Genomic DNA, 21691 nt, shown 5'->3' on the forward strand with positions numbered 1-21691 from the left:
AGAACAATCATTATAATTTATTCACTGTTTTAAACGACGATGGATGCGACTGTGGTGATTAAGTATAGACGACTCTCAACCGCACCGCCCATACATGAGGCGAGTGTTTTAGACTATCCAAGCTATACGACGTTGGCGATGCGAGCAAACGGATGAGACGGCGAGTCAAGATTTGTAAGTTGTAGTCAACAATTTTAAAAACATAATCAACAATTTTAAAAACATAGTCAAATTCAACTAATTTTAAATATCAAAACCTAATACACCAACCACCACACATTAGATATGTTTAGTCTATTACTTGTTTTAATGATAAATAATTGATTGAAATTTAAAAATTTAAACTTAATTTCTTGATATAATTATATTATTTTGTTAACATGCCATTTACAACCAATAATTTATTTAATTAAATACAACTAATTTTTTAGTATATGAATTTGGAAATAGGACCATAAAAGAGTGATTCGCACAAATAAAGAAGCAATTTTCCCCTCTTCTCTTCGGTAATCTGAAGACGAAGTGTGGGGAGAATGGATTTTCAAGTGGTGGTGTTAGCAGGTGGCTATTCTAAAACCCTGGTCCCTCTTGTTTCCAAGGTATCTTCAATGGAGTTCTGATGAAAATCCTGTAAAAACGTCTGCCTTTTTATTTGATACTATGTGGCTTTTTTCATTCAATCCATTGATGTCGGAAAAATATTTGCAGGAGGTGCCGAAAGCGCTGCTGCCGGTGGCGAACACGCCGGTTCTGTATTATGTTCTGGAGCTTCTTGAGCTAAACGAACTTAATAATGCCATCGTAGTGAGTATTTCTTCGTTTGTTCTGGTGGATTTTCTTAGCTGAATTTGGTCTTAATGTGTTTCTGAGTGGAGAACACTGAGGTTTGGTTTATTGAATTATTGTAGGTTGTTGAAGGGGAAAGCGCTGCTCTTTTAATCAGTGCGTGGATTTCGAGCACATTTGTTGATCGGTTACAAGTTGAGGTGAATTCAATTATGTTTTAATTTCAGCCGATTGCCATAGTGTTTAGGTTGTCGTGTAGGTGATTTCTATTGAATATTAAAATGTGATGCTAAAGTGCGAAAAAGAGGCTATTGGTTGTTGTGGTCCAGAATAGCATGAAACAAAATTTTTTTCTGAGCTAGCGCCAGTACTCTTGTCTGTTCAAGGTTGCTGTTAATTGTTAACTGCCACACTGGCTACAAAGATGGGTGGCATGATAAGGAAGTTGATTTTATTGTAACTGAGGCAATTGACAGTTTAATATTTTTTTTTGTTGAATAGGCACATGACCCTGTAATAGTCACTTGATTAATGGACTGTCCATGAATATGATCTTTTATAACATCTTTATACATGGGATGTGTTATCTTACAACATAGGTTTTCTTTACATGTGTTTTAGTTGAGTATAGACGATATATGTCATCTTTAATTTTATGGATTTCATCCACGTGGTTCAGGCGTACGGTGCTTCAAATAAATATATATTGAACTCATAGCTTCACATAGAAAATCAGCAATATTTAAAATTTATATCCGGGGGATCTGAGTATTTTTTCAAGTAATCAATCAATTTATTTTAGTGAAAATAAATTGTTTGACACGAGTGAAGGTATAGCTCTCCAAACACGTAGCTTGCTATAGAAATCTGCGTGAGGCTAAGCCGGATAATGCACATCTTAGAAACTCAGCGACATTATGTTGAATTTTGTTTGCCTGTGATTTCCTAATAATTAGTTGAACAGATTTTTGTTATTTTGCATTCATGGGCCTACTCAATTCATGCTTTTTGCTTGATTTCTAATCTCTCCTCGACCTGTAAACTATATGGTTAGGATGGCAATTTAGTTCTGCTCACAAATTCCCTCATGCTTCTTGGGAATAATTTGGCTGCATGGTAAATCCAAAAGTTTATTTTCTAGGTCTATCACTTACAGTTTACCACTGGTTTAAATTTATCTATTTATTGGGAGTTCCATTTTACTTGAGCTAAAACATCTTAAATCTTGTTTACATATACGCATGGGTATGAATGATCTTGCTACTGAATGTATTGATATCTATGTTATGTAAACATCGCTTGCTCTAGTCTTCTACTTTTTTCTGTAAAAGTGCTCAAACTTGTGTATCAAATCTCTCTGTTCTTATGATTTATTGTAACTTGGTTGGAATCTAATTGTTGCAGGTAATCGCAGTTCCTGAGGATATTGGAACAGCTGGTGCTCTTAGAGCTATTGACCACCGTCTGGCTGCGAAAAATATCTTGGTTTGAATTTTTTGTGTATTTGCAATTCTCAATTTCTACAAGTGTTCTGCTCCAGCCCTAACTTTATCCCTTTTCTAGGTTGTAAGTGGTGATCTGGTATGTGAAATACCCCCTGGGGCAGTGGCTGCTGCTCATAGTCGACATGATGCTGCAGTTACTGCAATGCTTTGTTCTGTTCCTGTCAGTGGACCATCGGATTCAGGCTCATCTGGTGCTAAGGACAAAGCCAAGAAGACAGCGCGCTATAATATTATCGGATTGGATCCAACAAAACAATTTTTACTGCATATAGCAGCTGGTAAGATGTTAAATTTAGAGGTTTTAATTATGGTAATTTTGTTTTTCCATTACACGACATCTTTGCAATATGTGATAGGAGCTGAAGTCGAGAAAGATATCCGAATTCAGAAGAGCATCCTTCAAGCTGTTGGCGAGGTAAATGATTTCTTTATTTCGCGGTCCTCCTGTATCGACCGATTAAGAAAATCAGAGGCGATATGCTCAGGCTTGGCCATCTATATTATTTGAACTATGAACGCTGGGCATGCTTGTATGCCTAGATAAAGATTTATCTAGAAATCATGATGGTGGACATTAGATGTTCAAACTTGTTTTTTACCTTTTCACCTTCCAATTACTTAGGGTCGGGTCACTATCCTTGTACAGCAATATGAGCTACCCATAATGTTATCCAAATATTACAATTGTGTTCTTTCTGAAATGCTTCTTTTTCTGTCTCACTTCTTCCCTTCTCAACAATCCAGATGGAAATTCATGCCGATCTAATGGATGCTCATATGTATGCATTCAAAAGGTTTGAGGTTTTAGTCCACTGCCCCATTGTTTGCTGTTCTTTTCTCACATATTGATCTTCTTCTGTTGTAATTAATCACTTGAGTTTTTTACAGATCTGTTCTCCAAGATATTCTGAATCAGAAAGAAAATTTTCAAAGTTTGAGGCGTGACGTGTTGCCTTATCTTGTTCGGAGCCAGCTGGTTTGTCTTCTGCCTAGATTATTTTTTATTGACAAGTGTGTTACTTTGGTGCCTTTCACTCAGTTATCATTTCTTTCTTTTGGTTTTTGATGAAACGCCAGAGATGTGAATTATTACTAAGTGGAGTGCAATCAGAAGAAAATGGCAATGGTAAGGATGCTATCCAGAACAATAAAGCAGTGGTATCTCAACTTCTGGCGAATGCATCTGCACCTAGTATTCATGATACCTATGCCCGGGGTCCTGATGGTTCTGCTCCTATTTCAAGAAAAACTCATAAATGTTGTGTTTATATTGCCAACAAAAGCAAGTACTGTTCACGCTTAAATTCCATTCAGTCTTTCAGCGACATAAATCGAGACGTAAGTTTTCATTGTTTATGTTTTTACCTGACACTTGGTTTCTGTTTTCCTTTGAAAGGAGTTATTTTTAACCTCATACTACATGATTCAATGGTGCAGGTAGTCGGAGATGCAAATCACCTACTATCAGGCTATTCTTTTTCTGCACAGAACAATATAATTCATCCTTCGGTTATACTTGGATCTAAGACTACTGTAAGCTATATAGTCTGCAATTTATAGTATTTTGCATGTTATATGTAGTTATGTACATTGTGTATGCTATTGCTTAAAGGTTATTGATAGATATGTATAAATGTTGAAAGACTTGCATTATTGCATAAATAGTTCTGGCTAAATTCCAAGTGTTGTTCATACTCAACTGTTCGGTTTATTTCAATATAGGTTGGACCACAATGTATGGTAGGAGAAGGTTCGCAGATGGGCGATAAATGCAGCGTGAAGAAGTCTGTCATTGGCCGCCATTGTCGTATAGGTTCAAATGTGAAGGTAAGTACGTAACAATGTTTCAATATTAAAACCCAAAATCAATCATTTATCGTATCTGAACTCTACTGTTTAATGACCCCCCTGTATAATTTGTAGATTGCGAACTCCGTTGTCATGAACTATGTAACCATTGGCGATGGTTGTTCCATCCAAGGTTCTATTATCTGCAGTAATGTACAACTGCAAGAGCGTGCCATATTTAAAGATTGTCAGGTAAACCTCTGTGTAGATTATCTGTTTTTGCTTGTGTTTCTTGTTACATTTCCACGTCATTGGTTTAGGTTGGAGCGGGATTTGTGGTCACCACGGGTAGTGAGTACAAGGGGGAATCCTTGGCTAAGAAAGAAAAGCAATGATGGATAGTTTCCTAGCAGTTCTCGAGTGATAGAAGTTCTTAGATCATCATTGCTTACCTGTCTGATTGTGGGTGATACATGCTCTCAGTGTCTCTTGTTCTTGCTTGGAAGGAAGGTTTATTAACACCAATTTTGTTTCACATTCTTGAATTGTTCTGCTTAGGACTTCACCTCTTCAGAAGTAGTTTTGTGGGGTATTTCATTGTACAAATAGTGCGTTCAATTCCTCAATTTGTTTTGGGGTTAGAAGTTGTGACATTCGTTTACCTTTCTTCTTCCCCTTTCATATGTGCAACTAAAGTGGCATTTTTTTGCTTTTAAATGTTAACAAATTTGATTTGAGAAGATGAGTTTGGCTGAAATATGATGTCAGAGCTAAACTTGCAATTGCACAAGAATGAACCAAATCAAAACCGATGATTACTAAAGAAAAGGTTGGAGTGGCAACGCTCGAAGCCAAGAAACTGGAAGGTAGCACCAATCGATTATAAGAAAATGAAAGAATGGTTCATATAAAAGTTTTATGAAGTTCGCAAGCACAGTTCTAGAAATTCTAATTCCAAACTGAGCAAGTAGAGAATGGCCATACCTTACGGCAGATTCATCTTAAAAGTTCATCGTATGCTTTCAAGCAAATCAAGCAATTGCGTAATGGGTGTATATAAAGTGTTTTGAAAATTGGGTTCGACTTCCCTGAAAATAACTCACTATGCGAAGTGCATCAAGAGGTGACACGTTAGGGACATACGCGAGCAACTGCTCGATGGTTCTTTGCTTTTTGGCCCAAAAGTTGAAGTGGCCAGTGTAGTAATTTAGCTTATGAACTCTAGCCTGAATTGGGAAATTGGATCTATTTTTAATAATTGATCGTGTTTAGAAAAGAAATGAACATGGGGAAATTGGGAATCCGAAATGTGATTCGAAATTGATGATCGAGGAGATGGCCATTGAATGTTTCAAAAACCTTAAAAACGATACAAACATGACAACAAAATTTCGCCGAGAATCATGTGCATGCATTTTAAGTGAACTCAATGTCATTGGTACAATAATTTAAAAGATGATACCAATGAGGCAACAAAACTTTATCCAAATGTTAACCGCATCCATTTGAAATGTGCAGGATTCTAATGGCATCTAGTAAAATCACTGGCGTATAGAGGATGGAAGCAAGCAGTCATACACACCCTTCAACTGCGACATAATATTGAGCTTATACCCAGTTTGAAGACCTGGATTTGCCAAATCAACAATGTCCTGTCTCAAACTGAAGAGATAACAACACAAGGTTAGCTATTAGTCAACAAACCAATCACTCCCGCTAAGCTCCCTCTCCCCTTCATTTCTTTCCTCTACTTATCTCACAAATGATGGAAAATGAAAAAAGAAAGAACAACCATTTCAACGATAACGTGTTGGAGAAAGATCTGGGGATATCACGCAAAACTGAGGTCTAAAGGAAACTGACCATATCCATTCACCAGTGGATTTTGCCTGCCTCTCCACTGCACGGTGTAGGGAATCAAGAAAATACAATACCAGACCATACATGCATTTAGCATCTTTTTCCTATAAAATTCATCAATAATACTTTAGAAGTACTTCCAGCACCTATAGATAATTGAATTATGAATGCTTTGAAATTGGAGCATCACATTGTAACTAAAGGCATAACACAATAAATTCTGGCAGAAACTATTCTAATGAAATATGTGACTTCCCTTACAAGCAGGTGCAAACAGCCAAACACCTCCATAAATGTGATATGCAAGACAAAAAAAATTTAATTAAAATTCCAGCTAGATGTATCTTATGCTTATAAACATGTAAGAGAGAATACTTGTATATGAACCATACTGAGCATTATCATTATTAGAAGTGACGCAAGGAAAGTTATCTTAAAGGAGTAGGCTCCAATTATATCGTCAGGTAGATATCGTAAATACACATTCAGTGTATGGAAAATACTCATGTTTGATTTCATGAAATACAAGTAACTTGTTGGTTTGGAAAGACCTTGATCTGCCGTGTTTGCTCCAAAATAAAACTATAGTTTGTTAAATTGTTCTGCTGAGTAAGCAAATGTGTTAGGAAGTGTAACAGTCAATAAGAAAATACATACTAATCCTTGATCTTTGCAACGCTGCAGCTGCACAATAGCTCTCTCAATTTCCACTAGCAGTAGCCTTCTCTGAATACGAGCAACTCTTCCTCTACCTTCAGCTCTAGTGTCCTAATACAAGACAATAAAAAATCAAATTACTAAAAAAATATCATTTCAGTTCTCATACACAACATGCACATGATAATTCTTCCAATGTTTTTTTACTTATGCTGCCATGCGTTAACTAAAGAAGAGTTATTCTGAAAACATGTGCATTTATATAGTTTTATTAGGGGAAAAGCATATAATGATAATAATTTCCGGATACAAAATTGGAATAAGTCTTACTGAATTAGAGCTAAATTATTTACCTTTTTAAACCACGCACGCACCAACATGGCTAGAATGAGGGAGAGAAAAAAAGCCGGTAATGCATCTAAAATTGCAAAGTTAATTTCGTTGGCTCTCAAGATCTGGTCAAGCTCAAGCATTGCTCTGTCATAAAAACATATATAAGGGACAAATTTCAAGCAGCCAAACATTATTTAAAAGATATCAGTTTAACTCACTCGTCAATGTCCAATTTTAGCTTCTGGACCTATTGTAAAGAAGAAAGTCATGTCATGCAACAAAACAATAAGTACTGTTTGCCACTAAAATCAGGTATCAGACCTGGATAAGAAGAGCGCGGACAAGCTCTCCACCCACAAGACCCTGGATTGGATGCATAAGTTCTTTCTCATACCTGAATGATAAAATTTTAAAGTCCTTTAGTATTTTATTCAGCAGCAAACGGTCTCCAACAAATACAAAATAAAGCAAATTTCTGAATGCTTGTGGACATGCACAGATACAAAAACTTACAAGGTAAAGACACCATTATCACATTGTCATTGTGATGACCACGTCAATAAAAAAGAAACTTTCAACTTTTCTAGGCAAATGCTGGAATGCTGGATGATATTGCTGAATTCAGATTACATATGAACTACCACTAGTTCTTTTACTTGAATCTACTTCGAAATGCTTATTACAGATGCTATTAAGTAGTCAGGTCAGTACCATTCATTTGAAATTTTGCAAATCACAAGTTTTCAAGCTCAAGTGATGTGCATTCTCATGCTTTATAAATAAATGTTCATGAATATTTATAAAACAGCTTGAGTACTCTCTAAAAAGTTTGTTTGACAACAAGAATATTCAAACTAATAGTTACTGGAACATAAATCATAAACCAGTAGGTAATTGAGAAAAAACTACAACTTATTAAAAAAAACAGAAGGCTCAAAATAATAGAAGAGACGATATTGAAACCTATGCTCATGCTGCGTGATATTAACATTCAGGCTATTCTATTCAAATACGTAGAATAGTGAACTATTTTTAACAATCAAACAGTCAATACCAGTCATAAACTAGACTTTTGACATAATGGTGACATAATCTGTACACTTGCTTTACAACACAATAATGTCTCAAAATTGGAGTCAAGAAATTAAAGTTTACACACACACACCTCAAAAATAAAAAATATATATATGATAAATTTTCCAAGTTCTGCCTTTACAAAATCAGTGCGTGTTGTGGAAAATGTTTCTAGCAAGGAACACCATAGTTTAAAGCCATAATAATAAACATTTTCACAGACCACAAGGAAATTTTACCTTGTCATTACAATCTCAAGCATTTCTTGATCAGAAGCATTCTTCGGAAACTTTTTTCCAACTGTCTGCTCACTGAAAGCTAGCAACATTCTGTAAACAGAAAGCAAGTACAAGTGGATGTAGGTCAAAAGTGAAAATGTTTGGATGGCATAATGATTAATGCAATAAATAAACCATGAAGGTAGGACAAAATCAGATTCATGCTAAAAACAGCATAGTAAAAAAGAGGACGGCAACAGGGTTCTGCAACTCTATCTGAGAATCCCAAACCCTCATGCATAGCAACGCGATTGATGAAATTACACATGCACTGTAACGTGACAAAGCCCAATAAAACAAGTCTCGCACAAGAAAAACAGTCTAACAAAGTTGAATCCAAACAGTTTCAAAAACACTGTAAAATTATTGTGAATCCAAACAGTTTCAATAAGGGAATTAGGATGTAGCTGTAACATCAGAAAACCCGATAGCAGAAATTCATCTCAATGGCTACTAAGTATTCAATCAGCTACCTATGTAGAGAGTCAGCAGTCAAAAATTGAATTTAGAATTGTGTAAAAATTAGAAGGACGGAAATGAACACCAGTAATTAACAACCCAAAAAAGGAAAAAGAAAAACAAACAAAAAGTGACTTTAGATAGCAAAAGCAACTAAGGGGCATGCAATGTGAAACTGGCAATTTAATGTGCAGATAAAGAATAAATGGCAGCCTCAGAATAGAATATACAACAATTTCACCACCCATAGACACACAAATGGCATTTATGGATTGTGTTTTTCATACGATCACTTCACAACAAAGCCTTTTTTCTCCATAACGACAAAGTCTTGTCGTATTTTCAATTGTTGTATTCACTCCCTGTGTCAATGTAAATCACATTGCATTCCACTTAATGCAACAACAAGCATCATCAAAGATTGAGTTACATTATAGTCAGCTTCAATCTTATGCGTAAACACTATACCAAAGCATCACAATCCATGATATTAAAAAATTTATAATTGGCCATGCTCCATCCATTACTTAATCTTACATCCCAAGTCATCGATCGCTCCAATATTCTTGACAGATGACTTAAATCATAGCACATTCATAACTGAACTCGGCTAGAAAATTATTTTCTCTTTATCTGCCAGATTCTTGTTCTGGAGGTCCGAGACCTGCATTTTTGTAACAGGCCAAAGTTTGAAAAAAGTTTGAACCAAAACTCATTCAGAAACATCAGCACCACTAAAATTTGCGGAAAGGAAGCATCCATCCTGCATTTAGCAAAGAAGAGATATCAGCAATACTAAGGAGGAGGCCCTTCAACAAATCTTACCGGTTGCTCTACATGATCTTTCCAAAAGCTTATAGTAGAATCAGTTGCCTCACTAATCCAATTGTCAATGTCAGAGCTTCCCATCAACTTACTGTGGCATAGAATCCATATGGAACAAAAAGAAAAGCCCAATGCCCCACAGCTATATCGCATCCAGAACATAGTTACTTTCTTCGGCTTGGAGTGTTTTGAAACCTAGTTGGATAGGATTGCATGCATTTGTAAGTTGACAAGCTACTAACTTCCAATAAGAATGCGAGAAATATTTTATACGCTCATGTCTACAAGCTACTCACTCCCAATGATATTGCAAGGAAACTTTTACATGATGATTTCAAAGGACATGTGCCAGAATCAGTTCAAATGTGCTAAAGATTGAAACTTTAACCTAACTCAACCTCAAAAACTAGATCAAGGGGTGAAGATTGTCCAAATCTATCTATACAGCTTCCAATAACTTAATTCAACCGATGTGATACATTTAACACAAACCCTCACGCCTAGAATTGAACATCTGGAGCATAAAGTATAAAAGATCGGGTGGCTTATAGGGCAGTCAAACACATAATGGTGTGTCTGAGCTCTGACAATATATTAAGATTGAGACTTGAACTTAACTCAACCCCAAAAGCTAGCTCAAGGGGAAAGATTGCCCAAGTCTATATATACCACTTCCAAGAACTTAATCCAGCCGATGTGTGATATTTAACATCTAGCGAATGTGGGACATTTAACAAAATGTTACCACGCCGCATCTTAGTCTGTCTGAATGGATAATGCTGCTGATATGGAGGCAGGAACAAGTTTAGGCACCATACACCATCTTTATTCATATATAGATATGAAACTAGACTATTTGTAACTATCACTTCTAAACTTTCAAGGTCTGATGCATACAACAATTATTTGAATAATTCAATAACAATTTCAAAATTCAAAATCCTATGGTAATTGTTTCGTATAGCAACACCACCTAAAATATGACATTACATTAACTTTCAGACTAAAAATAATTTGTCAGTTAGCATCATACATTAGGTCCTAGTAGATGGTGTCTACATGCAACAGAATATTGGAGATCAAGAAAAAATTAAAAGATGAACACGACTAAGTATTATTCACATCAGCAAAACATTTATGGAATAACTCTTACAAGCACCGATAAATAAGAGTTCAATCTGTGTAGATTCTCATAAATCAAGTTTATTGCATCTCTTGTCTCACAATCTGTCCACTGAGAACCTTCTTGATTTACTTCTGGAAGTTTTGTAAACATCAGAGGGACAGAAAAGCTACCATCAACAGATGAGCCACTCTGCATGCACAGTCACAGGAAAAAATTGGAAATCCTTAATTTGACAACTACTATTATCTATCAGATGTGTGACACTTACAACAGATCCGCACAAGGAATAGATGAGAAACATTATTTCATAATGAAACATATCCGGTACCTGACGATTGGCATGAAAATGAACGATAGATGCCTCCAGTTTAAAAAATATATCATTGATAGCAACCAGTAACGTCGGCAATGATTTTTCCAAATCCTTGACCAAATCCTCTCCAATTTTGTCAACCTCCACATAAACCTACGAATTTTAACTGGTGATAATATATATATATATATATATATATATATATATATATATATATATATATATCTTGATAGGAAACAAACCATGTTTATCGACTAAATCAATTCAAGATGGATAGGAAAATAATTTAATTTTGTTCTTTATCAGCATGGTGTAGGTCCTAGGTTTCTCTGATAATGGTAGGACATGGTACACCAAAATCGAAATTGAAATCTTCAAATTTGCTATCTTGATAAGGGAGAGAAAAAATTTCAAAATTCAGATTTTGATAATGTAGATTTCTAATCTAAAAAAAGAAAATTCAATGACTACACTGGCAGAGGAAGCAACAAAAGGTTTACCACTGGAGAACTTCTGAAAAAAGAATGACTTCAACGGAAAAATATAAAAATGCCTTCAATCTAGAAATAACAAACCTCAGCCAAAAACGTAGCCAAAAAGTATCTCAAACTGGTCAGCACATGTATCCTTTCAGATACATGAGAAGAAGCTGAACTACAGAGATTTTGCATTCCAGAACCCTCAGCAACACAATCACGTATCAGTTGAACAGAACCACTAATGAAGGCATAAGGCCCTCGTTCACAAATCATAAAGTATGCTTTCTGAACATCTGAACTCTGAAACATGAAGTTGCACCAAGCTCAGGACAAAATGTAACCCAAGCAAAACAATAGTTCCCACCGTGCCAATAACGTTATTCATGCTTACCTCAGCTTTGGATTGCCAAAATCCTAAATTATCCTGGATGCTTCGCAAATTTCGAAGTGTGCGCTCTATAATATCTTCCAGTACATGAAAAATTCTATGCCCTTCGGTTATAGCACTGCATGTTGATTATAAATATTATCCACACTTGCGCAGTCACATTACATTTGCTCCATTTGAATACCTAATATAAAACAACCACTATGATCCTGCCATTTACAGAGCTAACAGAAATAAGAACATGTTTTACGGATTCAATAATTTTCTAGCATTGGTGAACAAGAAAGTTTCCGGTAACACAAATTCTCACACGATACAATTTAAAATATCGATGTTCTTCAACTGAATTCAGTTATCACAAATTACTAGGAATAGGCGATAATTCAATATAAAATGCAAAACAAACAACAAAAAAAACGCGCCGCATTTAGTGAGTGGAAAACCTTAATGTTGTCAGCTCAACCAAAAATCGACAGAAGAATATTGATGTATAGTCATCTTAAGACCTTACACGGAAGATCGATCGGGTGCAGCAGCAGCAGCAGCGATAGGAGGTAAAGGGAGGGGAAGGCAGGTCTTCCGGCGACCTCGTCCAGAGTAGCCATATATGTTGGCAACTTTCGAAAGAAGAGTATTGGTGCAGTTGATCGAAATGGGGAACAAGGTGCGTATGCGGTTGTATAAGTATCTGGAGTAGAGAAAGAATAGAGCTTTCAGGTCATTCGACGGCAACGGCGATTCGTTCTTCGCAGAAACCTCCATCTCTGCAACGCAAGCTCGACATATTGTGAACTTTCTGTTTGGTAGATTGAAATGAAATTGGAGTTTTTGGGCCACATAACTCGACCATTGGGCCTAGAAATCAAATTGGGCTTTAATTTACGAAGTCTAGTTAAAACCCACAGCCCCATATGCTGTCCCTTGGATTTGAGAAAAGAATAGTTTTTCTGCGTCCGAATTGTCCGATAACTTGCAGGATTGTCTTTGATCTAGACGACGAAGTCGATAATAGTATAGGAAATTGTCTTTTTATATTCAAAAAAAAGGCGTCGAGGTTTCACAGTTTACGCATCATTTTTGTTTCGCCAAATACTTCATTACCACCACTGCAGCATCCTTTCGGATTTATCATGGGGCTTTTGCGGGCCCGAAGTTATCATTATTGCATACAATTTTCAACATGCATGCGATCAATATCCGCATCGAATAGCATCTACAAAAATTGACTTTTTCTCACCAAAAATATTTTAAAAAAAAAAAAGAAGAAAGAAGAAGGAACTTAACTAGCAAAGTGAGGCAAATGGCAGCACCACGTTATCCCAGCGCGTTTTGGTGTAGAAAAACAAAGTTCGTTGGACAGCACACCTCTCCCCCCTCCTATAAATACCCACCATTTCCTATGATACAACACAAGAAGCAAAGCATTTTATTATAATCTTTTAAAAATAAGAGGCAAAGCATTTCGCAAAATGGCGGCTACGGGAAATGTTCGGGAGTGTGAAGGATCTCAGAACAGCATTGAGATCGAAGATCTTGCGCGTTTCGCCGTTGAAGAGCACAACAAGAAGCAGGTTTCTTCTTCCTCTTTGTTTACTGAATTTCCGGTCGTTTTTAGTGTGAAATTGCTGTCTTTTGCGATTTTTCTCCGTTGGATTTTCATCTTGTGGGACCCAATTTTGCGTTTTATCCTACAGTTTTCATTTTTTTTGGTAAGAATTATGGTTTTAGGGTTTTATATACCTTTTTAGGTTTAAGATTGTAATAGCGTATTTGAAGATTTTGATGGAAAATGTGATAGTTTGGCCGTAATCACCTCCTTTATCGCATTGTTATTGGGTAAATCTGTGAACTTCGTAACAGAGTGTTCTATTGGTGCGAAAATGGGAGATAATTGAGGTAGGGCACCTCACATTTGATTTGAAAGGAATCAGAAGGTTAATCAAACTTCTGCTAAATCATGTCAACAAGCATCGCATAATTCTCGCTAAATTAGGAGCACCAATAGCTCAAATTAATAATTACTTTATAAAAAAGACCAGTTGTATGTGCCGAACTAGCGTAATGAATCCAATTTTGGCTACACAGCTTTGGTTTAAATCGATTAACGTAATGGTTTCAGAACGCACTATTGGAATTCAAGAACGTAAAGAATGTGAAGCAGCAAGTAGTTGCAGGGACCATGTACCACATAACCCTTGAGGCAACCGATGGAGGGAAGAAGAAAGTGTATGAGGCTAAGGTTTGGGTGAAGCAATGGATGAACTTTAAGGAAGTTCAAGAATTCAAGCATGTGGGTGATGCTTGATTTCACTACTTTTCTATCTCACTACTGCGGTTTGTAGAATAAAGCTGTGCAGTTAGCCATGGATGAATTTCAAGGAAGTTCAAGAATTCAAGGCACATTGGTGATTCTTGATTTCACTTCTTTTTTTTTTTTATCTTACCACTGTGGTTTGTATAATAAAATTAAGCAGTCTGCGCAGCTTTCAAGCACTTGGATTTATAATGTTTTAAGTTGGGGATATGCATCGAACCAGAATTTTATGAATGCTAACTGCTTGATTTGTGAACAACTCTTTAAACTTTCAGTTTAGATTTTTTCTTAAATCATGTATTGTGCAGATGGTTTGCATGTCTATGATAGTAGTGCACACAACCAAATCCGAACTCGATCAACGCTGAAATCTGAGTTATTGTGTTGATTATATTTGAATTGAACTAGTATTTGTATAGATCGATCTAGCTCAAAACATTCAAGTAGTTTGAATAGCTGAAAGTAACAATGACTCTTTTCTTCATTATGAAATTATATTTCAGAGGTTGTAACAAAATAACTAACAAGATATAGTCGATTTAATCGTAATAGATAGTAAAGAGTTAAATAAGGCACGAAGTTCAGTAGCTTAACTTGAAACTCGACCTATACATATACTTGAGATAGAAATATTGATTTTTCAGCATTCTAAGAAAGATTATCACTATTTGTACAAAATCCAAACTGAATGAATCAACAATAATGATATTCACGGAGAATTTAGGGTCCAATTCTAGCAAGTGTCACTAGTCCAGACGCAGGTTTCGAAATTGTCTTGAGCCTAAAATCACGAACAAGACCGTTAGAAGGGGGCCAGGATGGTGTCCCGACGTAGTTCTCTCCGACGCTCAAGTCAGAGATTAAGGATATAGGTGGAGAGCAGCTAAGGGTGCTGATGAAAAATAATATAGTGAATGAATGAACCGAACACTCAAACCTGATATTTATAAGAGGGTATATGGGCCCGTGATGAATTCGTCCTCCATTTAGGCTAAGGATGGGTGAGGGATAATGGACACATGCATGGGGTATCAAATAAGATTGCGCTTAAGATAAGATCGAAATATTAGTCTGTTTTGGTGCTTTACGTAATGTAAAAGGTTGAAAAAGTTGAGCAGTGGACACTTAAGCTTGTATGAGGGTGTAAAGATTTGATTAGTCTTAAAAAATTTCAGGTACCGATTATTGTGATAGTTCAAATCTATATATATATTGTCCAGTACCAACTCATTTAGTCAATGGACGTGGCTAACGACAATCTTGAAATCGCATTTTGATGAGGGACTAAATTGGCGTCTCATCCACAATGTACGTCGTGAGATACGGATCAGTGTATATTTGATTGTGTAAATCAAAAGCAAATCAATTAACTTCAAGGTCTGGAAACCAAAATCCCGCCCCTATCTGTTAGAATTGTGCCTAAAAGCTTGGCCCTTTCCTTGAATCATAATAGGCTTCTGTCTCGTGTGTGTGAGGGGCAGAAGTGATGGAGGTTAACGGTTGTTAACTAATTGAAAGGGGTAGTTCTGGTTCGCGCAACACGTGGGAGAATCAGGAGAAAAGAAAGAGGAAGATTCATTCATTAATTCGGCATCAGAGAATTCACACCCATACAGAGTGAAACAGAGATAGACGGGAGTTGAGAGAGATATAGAAATATCGAGGGAAAGAGATAGACGGGAGTTGAGAGAGATATAGAAATATCGAGGAGAAAAAGCCTTGGTTGAAATTTCTTGTTCGCACAAAATCTTGTTTTGTAAACTCTGCATATTGTGAAAGATCCATAAAGCAAGGACGACTTTTTTTCCATAGACGTATCACGTAGGTCATATTATGGTTGAATCACGTAAATACTTTAAATTTTTATTTTCTGCGTGTGCATTCATAGCTTGTGTGTGTTGATCATAACTTGAGCATATATTTTGGAAATCGATATTATCATAAATATTCGACTCGTAGAGAAGCGAGACAATAATTCAAAAAAAAAAACCACTAACACTATCTTACATTAATAGTTGGAGCACACATGGTGGATGTGAATAATATGTGTTATACCATATAAATTTACATATATTTTTTATTATAAAATATTTCAATAATTTATGTAAAATTTATCTTTAAAAAATCAGAATAATCATATCTTAAATTTTTAGTTAGTTCTTTGGGGTGGTTTTTTTAGTTGATTTCTATTATTTATAAATTTTCATGAAAATGTGAAGGACTCCAATGTTGGAAGCATGAAAATGGTTTTAAAAAAAAAATAGGAACTTGTAAGAATTGTTACTTTCTTAATAATATAGATCAACCAAAATTCGAGTACCAAGTATAAAGATATTATAATCTGGAGAGAATAAAATAGTTTTTTTAAAAATAAATTATGTATACACAATTTAATTTGTCTTTTATAGACATCGTTTCATGCTAATAATAAGGTATTTATCATTTTATTGTTTCCAATTTAAGTCTCACACAATATTAAGTGATGTTACATGCATATTAATATTTGTTATATCATAAAAAAATCAATACAAAAATTCAATTTGTCAAAATCTTATCATATATCAAATACAAAAGAGTGAATCTTATGTGAAACCATCTCACGGATCCTAATATGTGAGACGGGTCAACCCTACTCATATTCACAATAAAAGTTATACTTTTAGCATAAAAAATAATATTTTTTCATGGATGACCTAAATAAGAGATATGTCTCATAAATAAGACATGTGAGACCGTCTCACACAAGTTTTTGTCAATACAAAGTCTCATATGTAGTAGTAAATCTCACTATCTAATTGATATAAATATCGATATATAATAGGCAAAAACTTGTGTGAGACGGTCTCACGGGTCGTATTTGTGAGACAGATCTCTTATTTGGGTTATCCATGAAAAAATATTATTTTTTATGCTAAGATTATGACTTTTTATTGTGAATATGAGTAGGGTTGACCCGTCTCAGAGATTAAGATCTGTGAGACGGTCTCACGTGAGACACACTCTATATAATATATTGAATGTATTTAACATTATCCTCAATTCTAAGCTCATCCGTTCAATAATTTAATTTATAGATTATTTTACTATCTAAATGTCTTAACACAAAAACTCATGTAAGAAAATCTCACCGTTCAGTTTTGTGATACAAAGATTCTATTTGGTTTATTCATGAAAAAATATTATTTTTTATGTCAAATTATTTTTTGTTATAGATATAAAAAAGTTGATGCGTCTCATAAATAAATATATATGAGACTGTCTCACAAGATACCTACTTATGTTTTAATTCATTATGTTCTTTTTACACGATATCCAAATCCCACAACTTAGGCCAACAATATGAAAATTAAAAAAATCTAAAATTTATAATGATAAAGATGGAGGGAAAAAAATCTTATGAAACTGTTTCAATAGTTGATTTTAGAATACGACTCTGCGACCCGATCTAGCTCGTGAAAAAGTTAATTTTTTATGCAAAAATAGTATTTTTTACATAGATCGAATCAATTCGTCTCACGGTTGAGTATATGTGTGCAATCAGTTATAACCGAACTAACCAAACCAAAATTGCCAAAAGCAAGCCAACCAATTTTTTTTCAGTGCCAATCAAACCTATTGATTGTTTGTATACCACCGAACAAATCGATCCGATTAATAAAATAAGATATCAAAGAATTCAATTTTTTTTTTTCAAACGATGATGACAAAAACTTGTGTGAGACGGTCTCACGAGTCTTATTTTGTGAGACAGATCTCTTCTTTGGGTCATCCATGAAAAATTATTATTTTTTATTGTGAATATCGTTATGATTAACGCGTCTCACAAGAGACATACTCAATAATGATTACAAGTTTTTTCAGTTGAAACAATCTCAATAGTGAAATGAAGAAATTTGTTTTCTTGTTAAGCTAGGGCTAATAAAATCAGGTATTATATATTTAAAACCTATTACAAAATAAAAAATTAAAGTCAAGACCCATTAAATATATTTTTGAATATATAAATGAATATAGATTTAATCAGTTTATATTTTTTTAAAAAATAAAATCGAAATCAAACCGAGTGATATTTAGAAAAAAAAAAAACATGCCGCAAGTTATCTCGATCCTCGATTACCGATATAGGGCTTTTAATCAATCCAATATATAAACCCGCGGCTGGCCTCACTCATGTCCTCTCTCTCTGTCTCTCTCCCTTCTTCCGTCTCAAGAGCTTCCCTTCTCTCTCTAAATCGATCATTAATGGCCGTCACTTTCTCAGATCTGTGCACGGAAGCCGGCCTCAAGGCCCTCGATAGGTTCATCTCCGGAAAATCATACATCTGCTGGTTAATATTCCTCTTTTATTTTCAATTTATTTGGAAATCGTTTAGATTTTTTGCTTAACTGTATAATTTTGTCCGTGGGTATCAGCGACAAGTTTACGAAAGATGATGTTAAGGTTTACGCTGCAATTTCGGAGAAACCCAGTGGAGATCTTTACCCCAATGCCAGTCAGTGGTACGAGACAATATCGACAAAGCTGGCCCCCAGGTACTTCAACCCCTCAATTGTTATGATTTGTTATTTTTTTTCAAGCACTATGATTCATCAATAAATTGAAAATGGACCATTGGAAGATTAGACGTCCTACTAATCTTAGGAAAAAACAAAAGCTGACTGCCCAATTCGGCTTAAGGTTTTGTTATTCTGGAGAAAGTATTATATTTTAATACTCGTTCAAGAAGTTTTCTACGATTCAATTTTCCTATCTGATACACGGGAATAGTTGTATGGATTAGCTTTGCTTGGTCGACAGTTTCCTGGTCTTATGACTATATTATCGGTATGCTATTGTTAATCCGTAAAAGATTGTGCAGAATTGTTCGAAGAAGCCTGGAAAGGTTGGGAAGTTGTTTACTTCGATATTTAAGCTTGTTGAAATGTCAGAATATATTTAATCTCCATATTGGTTTTCGCCAAGAATTTTTATTCACTGAAGTACCTTGAGATTGACTTCTTATGCAGTTTATGACTCGGTATTAATCATATCTACTATTGAGTTGAATTGCTCTTTGTGCTTGTGGCATGAATAATCGTGTAGCTTTCCTGGGAAGGCTGTCGGAGTGAGCCTCTCCGGCCAACGATCCCCTACAGAGGCTGCTCCTGCCGTGGAAGCCAAGGTAGCTGCTTTTTAACTTGTTTATGTATAGAATTATATATACGATACAGAACCATAGTTTCTGTTTTTAGCAAAATTCAGTTAGTGACATAGTTGTCAAGGGCGCTTTGGGTCGTTGGGTGCTAGGTTTTGGGTTTGGATTTGGGCTATTTGTTTTAAACAAGTAATTAAAAAAAATTCATTCAGGCGCGCTTAGTGAAGTTCAAAGGCTAGTCCAGGCAAGTGCCTGAGCTCGACTTAGTGAATCGCTGCGCGAGGGATGACCCCAGGTGCAGGGTCCGTCCTGGCTTGGTGGCGCCTTTCGCCTGAGGCGCTTTCAAATATATTTTTGGTTAATGTAATATTTTATTAAATATTCACTTTTTATATGTGATTTCTAAAAGTTTATGCCAAGTGCAACCTACTTCTATAAGGCAAACCTTACGCTTGTGCCTCACTCACCATGGCCCCCTATGCGCTTTAGTGAGCTCTGAACCTAGATTACTATGCATTGGTTGCAAGTTTATCATAAGTAAGTTTTGTATCAGCTTGTTTCTTTGAAATTTCAGACACAAGCTGCCTGCACTTTTTTTGGGTTAAAAACCTTACTTTATTACTTGGACTCCCAGTGATCTCAATTTTTTCACGTGACCTTTGATTTGAGGAGGTTTTCAGCAGGTGATTTTGTGCTTTTTTCTATGGTTTGACGGGTTTTTGAATTTGCTTTACATGTCTGTACATGTGTTGCATGATGGTGGGAGGGGTGCCTTTGGGATATGTCAAGCTGCCTACACTTTTTTTTTTTGTAAAAACATTGCTTTATTAATTATTACTTAGACTCCTGGTGATCTCAATTTTTCACGAGACCTTTGATCCGAGGAGGTTTTTCAATAGGTGATTTTGTGCCTTTTTCAAAGGGTTGGAGGGGGTTTTGAATTTGCTTTACACGTCTGTACGTGTGTTGCATGATGATGGTGGGAGGGGGGTGCCATTGGGATATGCATTGGCTGTTCCACACTTATGACACATCTATTTTCAATTTTTTTAGTTTAATGGATCTTGTTTCACTTTTCTGCCTTCATATAAATTTTTTTCCAGGAGGCTGCAGGAGGTGATGACGACGATGATGATCTGGATCTCTTTGGTGATGAGACAGAGGAGGAAAAGAAGGCTGCTGAAGAGAGAGAGGCAGCTGCAAAGAAATCCGCTAAAAAGAAAGAGAGTGAGTTTAGAATAATGCAATATGAGGCTATGAGCATAGCATAAAAAATCATTGTTCTAGGGTCATTTTGTGCTGGGTTTATTGTTTTGCAATTGGTTCTTAGATAACAGGAAATGTTGCATTTCTTGTTCACATGATGCCTATCAGTTTTTTTTGTCAACTTTTTGTACAGGAGTTTACGACATTGAATTACTGGATAAATTATTTCTCCTTTCGTTGGTGTTATTTCTCCTTTCGTTAGTGTTCTCAAGATTTGCTGATTGAATGTGGATATCCAGGTGGAAAATCCTCTGTTCTCATGGACGTGAAACCTTGGGATGATGAGACAGACATGAAGAAGCTAGAAGAGGCCGTTCGGAGCATTGAAATGCCTGGCCTCTTGTGGGGAGCATGTATGACTTCTTCAATTTTTTATTTCCAGCCATTTTTTGTTTCTTTTTTTTTACCCGCTGACAACCAAGTTAGTAGTTTCTGTCTGAAGCTTTACTTTTCTCCCCTTGTGCAGCAAAATTGGTAGCTGTTGGATATGGAATCAAGAAACTGCAGATCATGCTTACCATAGTCGATGATCTCGTCTCGGTTGATAATCTCATTGAGGAGTATCTCACAGTCGAGCCTCGCAACGAGCACATCCAAAGCTGTGATATCGTGGCATTCAACAAAATCTGATTAGAGCCTTCTTTTGCTGTAATTTTGTTGTTGTGGTTAGCACTTTTTCTTGTCTTTGAGTTTCATATTTTTCTGCTATTTTGAGGAAGATGTGCTTTGATTAGTTCATGGACAGAAGAGGAATGAATACTTGCAAACTATTAAATTATCCAACTTGATGTGATGATTTATGAGATTAGCATGATACAATACTTCAAATTATCGATCCCTCTACACAAAAGGTTTGTGATTTTTGTTAAATAAACTTTAATAATATTTTCTTAAGATGTTTTTCTTCATGACAAATAATGAGCAAGCCCACGTTGCACTTTGAGTTGATGGTAACCAAATTGGGATCATGGTGAGTGCCGTTTAATTGGATGAATGTGATTTGATGTGTTAAAAGTTGTGTGATTATTAGATGTCATTTGATGTGATAAAAGTTGGGCGATTATTAAAATGTTTGAATTGAAAGTGAAATGATAATGATAATATG

The 21691-nt window shown here is 35.6% G+C and overlaps 3 protein-coding genes and 1 pseudogene across 3 annotated transcripts; 3 read left to right on the plus strand and 1 right to left on the minus strand.

Annotated features, from left to right (window-relative positions):
• The first annotated feature begins 435 nt into the window (after positions 1-435).
• On the plus strand, positions 436-4740 carry LOC140840048 (translation initiation factor eIF2B subunit gamma-like). Its single transcript, XM_073207131.1, has 13 exons — positions 436-599; positions 709-804; positions 909-986; positions 2191-2271; positions 2350-2569; positions 2648-2706; positions 3036-3085; positions 3180-3267; positions 3369-3629; positions 3729-3824; positions 4014-4118; positions 4215-4331; positions 4400-4740. Exons 1-13 carry the CDS (start codon positions 534-536, stop codon positions 4472-4474), a joined length of 1392 nt encoding a protein of 463 aa, XP_073063232.1. The 5' UTR covers positions 436-533; the 3' UTR covers positions 4475-4740.
• A 728-nt stretch (positions 4741-5468) lies between these two features.
• Positions 5469-12807, minus strand: LOC140840049 (protein DGS1, mitochondrial-like; annotated as a pseudogene).
• Positions 12808-13239: 432 nt separating this feature from the next.
• On the plus strand, positions 13240-14444 carry LOC140840050 (cysteine proteinase inhibitor-like). Its single transcript, XM_073207132.1, has 2 exons — positions 13240-13442; positions 13991-14444. The coding sequence occupies exons 1-2, from the start codon at positions 13341-13343 to the stop codon at positions 14174-14176; spliced, it is 288 nt and encodes a 95-aa protein (XP_073063233.1). The 5' UTR covers positions 13240-13340; the 3' UTR covers positions 14177-14444.
• Positions 14445-18314: 3870 nt separating this feature from the next.
• Positions 18315-21417, plus strand: LOC140840051 (elongation factor 1-beta 2-like). Its single transcript, XM_073207133.1, has 6 exons — positions 18315-18513; positions 18599-18718; positions 19269-19347; positions 20424-20547; positions 20826-20939; positions 21053-21417. Exons 1-6 carry the CDS (start codon positions 18356-18358, stop codon positions 21214-21216), a joined length of 759 nt encoding a protein of 252 aa, XP_073063234.1. The 5' UTR covers positions 18315-18355; the 3' UTR covers positions 21217-21417.
• The last annotated feature ends 274 nt before the right edge of the window (positions 21418-21691 follow it).

The sequence above is a fragment of the Primulina eburnea genome, chromosome 8, assembly GCF_022965805.1.
Source record: "Primulina eburnea isolate SZY01 chromosome 8, ASM2296580v1, whole genome shotgun sequence".
Taxonomy (NCBI): Eukaryota; Viridiplantae; Streptophyta; class Magnoliopsida; order Lamiales; family Gesneriaceae; genus Primulina; species Primulina eburnea.